Source organism: Volvox carteri (assembly GCF_000143455.1).
Source record: "Volvox carteri f. nagariensis unplaced genomic scaffold VOLCAscaffold_35, whole genome shotgun sequence".
NCBI classification, from domain to species: Eukaryota; Viridiplantae; Chlorophyta; class Chlorophyceae; order Chlamydomonadales; family Volvocaceae; genus Volvox; species Volvox carteri.
In genome coordinates, this window is record NW_003307578.1 from 696,257 (window position 1) to 703,851 (window position 7,595).

General features: G+C 55.3%; 1 protein-coding gene across 1 annotated transcript in view; it reads right to left on the minus strand.

The window, feature by feature from the left end:
* Positions 1 to 4,333: 4,333 nt before the first annotated feature.
* msc1 (mechanosensitive ion channel) overlaps positions 4,334 to 7,595 on the minus strand; it is a gene marked incomplete at both ends in the record, with an annotated part of 10,112 nt that continues 6,850 nt past the window's right edge. The window contains 5 exons of the mRNA XM_002953301.1: positions 4,334 to 4,399; positions 5,030 to 5,119; positions 5,718 to 5,786; positions 6,210 to 6,285; positions 6,476 to 6,528. Coding sequence (XP_002953347.1) covers positions 4,334 to 4,399; positions 5,030 to 5,119; positions 5,718 to 5,786; positions 6,210 to 6,285; positions 6,476 to 6,528 — 354 coding nt within the window. The remainder of the gene's footprint in view (positions 4,400 to 5,029; positions 5,120 to 5,717; positions 5,787 to 6,209; positions 6,286 to 6,475; positions 6,529 to 7,595) is intronic.

A 7,595-nucleotide genomic window follows, 5' to 3' on the forward strand; every position in this document is an offset into this window, starting at 1 on the left:
TATGAGCATGCTTACTTGTGAGCCAGTGCCCATGTTGTTGTTGTTGTTGTTGTTGTTGTTGTTACATGGTCGTGGGTGCGTTCCCCGTACCTGCAAACCACCCTAGTACGAGCCGAGGGCTCAAGGGCTGCCAAATCGCCTATAAGCACCATCCTACCTCGCACTTCCAACGAAACAAGTAATGAAGTATACTAACGACCAAAGGGAACGATAGAGTTGCGGTGAGACCATATACGTTCCAGCATTCTTGCCAGGCGTCCAGGTTCCCACTTCATAGCGTCCTTCATATGTTCGAAGCGTGGAAAGCCCATATCAGATCTGATTCCGTCGTAAACCGGACAGTCCAGCAAAATGTGTTTCTCATCCTCGATGTGGCTATCAGTGCCGCAGCAGGGGCATACTCGCTCCTCCCTAGGTATATAACGCCGTCCCTTACGCGCTCTGTTAGCCGCCAGTGCCCAACAGCAAAGCCTAAACTGCATAAGCTTGCAATTCGCCGAACGTGGGATAAACATTGTGATGTGCGGGAGCACCTCCTTCCTGCCCGCTTGCTCGGCCGCCAGCCCCATCCAATGTGCCCATGTGCAGACACACATACAGACAGGTCTGGTCTGGGTTGACATTACTGCAATTAGCGGTTTAAGGTCCTGGATTCGATCCCCGGGGAGAACCCCGAATTAGTCGGGAGCGCGAGATTATGGCTAGCTGCTGAGATGTGGAGTTGAGGTCACAGTTGATGGACCAGATTCGCACGCTGGATTGGTGGCGATTGCCGAACCCTCCGTCTCTTCGGATGTTCGGGTGAATGGATGAGGAGGGGTCCCTGAAGGCTGGATCCGCCGCCTTGGACTTACAGTTCGTATGGCGAAGTACAGTGTGGTAGTGGTGGATGGTGCTATAAGGTGATAAATCGTAGAACTGACAATGTGATAAAGCGGCCCAGAAGCCTCCCACTCTGTAACAATACAAATACAATACAAATACAAATACAGACAGACACACATACAGACACACTTTTCACGTGCACGTGCTTAGCCGATTTGCCCCTTACAAGGCAACGGGTTGCGAGGGCAGCCCGTCTACGTGACGACCAATCGCTTCCTGCCGCGCGCGGCGGGCGCAAACAAGGCAATCTCCTTCTGCAAAGTAGTTGAACACCAAGCACGGCATTACGCACATGCTTCTTATCATATGTGTACATAAACGAGATGGAAAAGCCATTATTCTGGAAGTACGCGCAGTGGCTGGGAAGGTAATCGGCATAGATTGCAGGTACGTGCGTGCGTTCGTGTGGTACGACGCCAAGAAAGCATGAGATGTGTGTGTTACACGGTCGTGGGGTGCCCTCCCCGCACCTGCAAACCGCCCAATACGAGCCGAGGCTTAAGACAGCATGAGATGTATATGTATATGTACAGATTATTCTTGGCTTCGTTGCCAGCGCTTCGTAATTAATGCCTGATTTTGATAGCCGCGTTGCCACAGAATTCTACTCAAACAAAGCATCACAGATTTTTACTTAATTAAATTTACATCAGGCAAGTCCTGAACCACATACTACTAAATCACACATCGCTGCTCGCCCCCAACCACCTCCCCCCTTTGTCGCCCATCCCAAAGATGGCACTCACCACAGCCTAGCACAGCGGGGGACTACTGCCATCCCCAATTAAGCGACACCACCCCTCTGGGTTACCCAAAGGAGATGACTCCTAACAACCGACTGAATTCCTGACTGAATTCCTTGCATCTATCAGCTAAAAAAAGCTTCAGTTCAACGCCTTCAGCAAGCCAGCCACTGCAGCTCACTCGCTCAATGCTACTGCTTCCGTTGCCACAACCTACTCTGTTGCTGGATCTGACCTAAAGAACACTCGGAATCTGGAACCGTGTTCATCACGTCATTGCTCAGTTCGTTAAAATGCACATACACACACATAAACACACACACTCTCTCTCCCGCCACTCCGCTACCATCAGCCCCAACCGCCCCCACCCTGTTGCGTCCCCTTCCTCTCCCGAGTAAGGCAGCAGCCAAGCACCTAGCTACCACAATAACCTACAGCCAGCCAGCTAGCCGTGCAGCTAGCCAACAGCTTGTCGACCAAATCCGTGTATGCATGTAGGATGTATACATGATTGATCACTGCTGGCACACAGTGACGGCAGTGCACATAAGATGTGATAAAGCGGCCCAGAAGCCTCCCACTCTGTAACATTACATTACATACATAAGACTTCTGCTCCCAGTCGACCCAGTCGACCCGGGTTCAAATCCGCCTGCCGGCTCCTCGGGTGTTTGAGGAGTGATGAAATGGGAGGTGGCCCCCCATCTTATGGACGGTGTAGGACGTGATAATATCAACTTGCGAGCTGACCAGGAACTAAGTTGATGCGCCGTTGATCCGCTAGATTTGGTTGGATGCTGGTGGTGAGTTGCTGAACCCAACGAATACATTCTGAAGTTGGATGGGGTGACGGATTAGGGTGCCCCTCTAGCAGGGGAGAGCAGGGACTGCCCCGGGAAAGGGGGCCGCTGGTGAAGTTAACCACCCTGTAACAACATACATACATAAGATGGAGAGCGCAATCGACGACTGGCACAACGAGCCAGTGATGCAGCAGAGGGCACAAATCAATCACGTGGGTTTGTCGTCACCACAACGCCACCAGCCCATTTGCTCGCGAAATGCACACAGTGATTCACGCCAGGGAGAAAGAGAGGGAGCGCGAGAGGGGAGTCACCTACACAATGGGCCGATGCAGGTGGTGGTGATGGCGAGGAGAGAAGAGATAGGCAAGGGAAATAAAAGTGGCCCAACCACCCACCCACCCACCCACCCACCCACCCAACCACCAGGAAGCAAGCCGCCGTCATCAGAACCTTCAGTGATTCTTCCACCAGTAACGTCATGATCCTAGCTAAGTCCTATTTGTCGGCGCCATCCTCTAAAACGATAAGGGGTAGGCCATGTGTGTGTATTTGTGAGCGTATGTATACGAAGGGAAAAAATAGAGAGGACGGAGAGAGAGAGAGAGGGAGAAGGCGAGAGAGGGAGAAGGCGAGAGGGGGAGAAGGAGAAAGAGAGAGGAGGAAGGAGAGAGAGAGAAAGAGAGAGAAAGGGAGGTGGGAGAGGGAGAGTATGCAGCAGCTAACGGCCTGCCTTTCCTGCACCTCACTTGCTAGCTAGGACTAACCCACCCACCCGCCAGCCTCCTCTGATATACTCCTCTCCTCACCAAGCCCCAAACGCTTAACCAGCCACCTTCACCAACCCCTCACTCGCCACTAACTACTTCACATCCCTTCACCGACCAGGTATAGCCCCTTCCGACCGACCGAGTGCACTGACGGGCGGGCAGATGCCTTGTGGCTGCAGGCTGGGCCCCAACCCCGCTTCGCCACTCTACAGAGCACGGGGGGCAGACAGCTCGCCAGACAGACACCCACCGCCCGCCAGCTTTCTCTCCACCTGCTAATGAACCACTCACTCGCTCACTGGATGCCCACCGACCACACACACGAAGTGGGCTCGTACCAGGGCCCCGGCGCACCCCCCCCCTAGCCCCCCTAGCTACGTAACACTCTTAACCAAGCCCAACCTGTAAGTCGTGAGGGAGGGCGTCTGGGCAAAACCAAGCTTGCCAGCATATCCAGTGCCAGCGTATCCAGAAGCCACGGAAAACAAAGGATATAGGAAGAGGGATATCTAATCGCCATTCACATGCCATGCAAACAACACCCACAATCCAACCTTCCACCGCGACCGTCACGGCTTACTGACGTGCTTGCTCTGCACTTTAATAACCTACACTTCTTCTCACACCCTCACACGTTTAACTGAACCTGCCGCGGTTGCTTCCGCTGCGTGCCGACGGTTAGGAAGGACAGTGTTAACAAACATACGCTACAGCTACAGCTACAGCCAGAGACTCACATGCATGCCTCCAGGGCGGCGGGGGCGGCGGTGGCATACATACATTACTAAGTTGATGCGCCGTTGATCCGCTAGATTTGGTTGGATGCTGGTGGTGAGTTGCCGAACCCAACGAATACATTCTGAAGTCGGATGGGGTGACGGATTAGGGTGCCCCTCTAGCAGCGGAGAGCAGGGACTGCCCCGGGAAAGGGGGCCGCTGGCGAAGTTAACCACCCTGTAACAACATACATACATTTGGAAGCTCCTGCAGTGTACCTCCCGCCCGGGGAAGGGGGAGGGGGGCCGTGTGTTTCTGGCCCCCCTGTAGGGCCCCTACCGCCACCTCCTATCCCCTACCCAGCCACTCATCGCCGGCGATTGCGCGCCCTGCAGGCCGTGTCAAACCCGGCTGTTTAAGCCGGTGTCATGAAGACGCCGTCGAAGCTGCGGATGACCCTTTGGAGCGACAACATGGCGTTCTGCACGTGCGTGTGTGCGTGTGTGTGTGCAGGGGGAAGGGAAAGAGGGGAGACGAGGGGCCGGTCAAGCAAGGGCAGTTAATTCCGGGCGGCAGTCAAGGAAACCAATAGCACCGATAGATACCTCACAGCAGCAGTAGCAGCAGCGGCAGCACAACAATAGCATAGGAAACCAAAACAGTGGACAGTGATTTTACAACCGGCACAGCACAGACGGCGAAACAGGGGTCAGCAAGGTCCAGTACCAGCAACCCGCAGCACCACCAGCGGCCAGTCGGAGTGACGGGGGGTGAGGGGGGGTCCACCGACTAGTAGTGGGGGGGGGGTTGAGGGGGAAATAGATAGAGGTGGGGTCCACCGACTAACGCATGTCGGCAGGCAGCAGCAGCAGACCAGTCAGCAAAGCGAGGAATTTTTTATTGATCTTTAGATACATCTTTAAGCGGCGGCCGGCATTCGGCATGCACTTTAGACAAGCGCCGGGCGGCGTATAAACAGCCTCCTCGCCGCGGGGTTCACCGGGCAGGCGGTACCATATGCATAAGGCAACAGTGGACGCCGCGAAACAGGCCACAGCGGTCCGGATGGGGCACCCCCCAGCCCCTTCTCCTCCTCCGCCTCCTCCATCACCTGTATGAGCTCCTCCTGCTTTTCTCTGCGCTCCAACGCGTGCAGCTGATGATGAGCTCCGGAACCACCCATCCGCCAAGCCAGGTTCACCTGCAAGACCACACACATACATATGTACATACACGCACGTATATATATGTATATGTATGTACGTGCGCCCTGTGCCCCGGCCCCTGGTAACGGGGGAGCCCTACCCCTCCCGCCCTGTGCCCTGTCGACATACACGGACACGAACACGAACACGGACACGAACACGGACACGAACACGGAAAGGTCCTGCTAATGGAATGCATCTGATGGAGGCGTCATCAGGTTAGAGGTTAGGAGGCGCCCACAGTGCCGCAACCCACGGTGCCACACAGGGTTAGGAGGCGCCCACAGTGCCGCAACCCACGGTGCCACACAGGGTTTCTGTGGGCGGACAGCTCTACCCCTCATTTGGGGTCGTGGGGGGGGGCGGGGGAGGAACCGGCCATAGGTCAGGAAACGGAGGCGATGTTCGTTTCAAGAGCTGCTGCCGTACATCACGTCAGAGAGCTGTCGTGCAGTACGGCATACATGGTGTTGACATGTATGGGGTTTTTCTAAGGGGCTCCGCCGGCATCTTGCTTGAGCAGCCTTTGCCTTTGCCTTTGCCTTTGGCAGCCAGATACTGCATATCCTCTTGAGTTTGTTTCTACACACGCACCTTGGCGGTGACCTCCGCGCCCGTGTCCACAAACTTGACGATCATTAGTTTGGCCACGGAGTGACGAACCTGCTTGTAAGGGAGGGGAGAAGGAAGGGTACGACGAAGCACAGACGATTGACGAGAAGAAAAAACCATTGACGGATATTCCCAGATGAGGGTAGGGTAGAGAAGGGTAGGGTAGGGTAGGATAGGGTAGGGTAGGGAAGGGCAGGGGAGGGGATATGGGTTGGTCAGGTGGGGGGTCAAATGCGATGTGGCTCCGTGATGTATATCACGTCGCGTTGGTGTTGTTGTTGTTGTTGTTGTTGTTGGTGGTGGTGGGGGGGGGTATATGTGCGGGCAGGGGGATGACGGTGAGGGGTGTGACTTGCTTTTGGCGACAAAGGGTTTAAGCTCTCTTCCTTACCCGTACCCGTACCCTTACCCCCTGTTCCTATCCTCTCTCGTTCTCTCTTGGAATTGGAAACGCCCTAGAGCCCCCCACCCTACCCTCGTCTTCGTTGCCCCGTCACTTATTCGCCAGGACAGGGTAGTTGACTGGTAGCTGACTGTACGGGTCAGGCCCCTGTGTGGATCAGGAACCCGTCAACGACGTGTGGTGGTTGCACAGTCTATACACATACACACAGACCCACATGCACCCACGCGCGCGTATACACACAGATTCTCTCTCTCTCTCTCTCTTTCACACACACACACACACACACACACATACNCGACAGACACACAAAACAGGCACGTTCCAACTGTCCGACNTTGTCATTCGGCAGCGCTGCATCCAGCGCTTCCTCATTCGTGCCTCCACCTCCTGACGGTGAGGTTGGGTGACAGGGTAGGAGCCGCCGGTGGGTGGGGAAGTGGGAAAAGAAGAAGAACGAAAACAACAACAACAACAATTACTTGTAATTACAAACCCCTACTGGTGGTGGAGAAAGTCAGACGCGGCAATCAATGCGCTTCAGAAAGACCCAGCGAGGGGACCCCCCTTGGAGATTTGGTTCCCACCACACTCTTAAGCAACCCCGGGGACAACAAACAAGGTCCGCCCATCCACCCGCCCATTCCACCTGGCCTCTGTCCAGTGCAGCTGCACAGAGGCCAAGTACAAGTTAGTTCGGGGCGAGGATTATGTGCATGTGTGCATGTGGCCCTATGCCTCCCGCGCATTCACCATGCAACCATGTAGACGGGCAGTCTAGGAGGAGATGACAGATGCTGCATCAGGGATATCTACTGACGATGGGGAGAGAGGGTACCGCAGGTACGGCATATCTCCAACGTGCCGTACGCACTTGCAGTTTGTCCAGTGCCGCGTGCGGCAGCTTCATCCTCCATCGGAGCTCCCGGGGGTTGGCCAGCAGTGGACTAGGCTTGCCAACCGACCAGTGCGGAGAGCGAGTGCGGTTGATTACGATACTGCCGCCAACCGCCAACCGGCAACGACCGAAGAAGCATCGATGATTGATCCACGCAGGGGTTATGTGGACGCGATAGGCCGGTTAGTGGATGCATGGTTAAGAGAAGAGGAATATATGGACGGGGGAGGAGCGCGAGGAGGAGGAGATGTTTCCCAAGACGTCATACCTAGGTACAGCAGAGAAGGCGCACGACATTGTACGACAGCCAGGTGTGTGGACTACGCTGCGCATCCGCAAGGGAACCCTCACTTGTACGACACTGACTGTCTAGCAGGTCAAAGACACACATACACACGCACGTGCGCTAGCTCCCGGGTGGTTTGCGCTCTCTTTCTCCGCGCATAATACCCGCGATGCGCTTCTAAACACAGCACATGCACCCCTAAGGACCTGATCATCGTGCTGCCGTCTGGAACATCGCACCCGCTCCTTCCGTCGTCTCCCCATCTACCCTCCT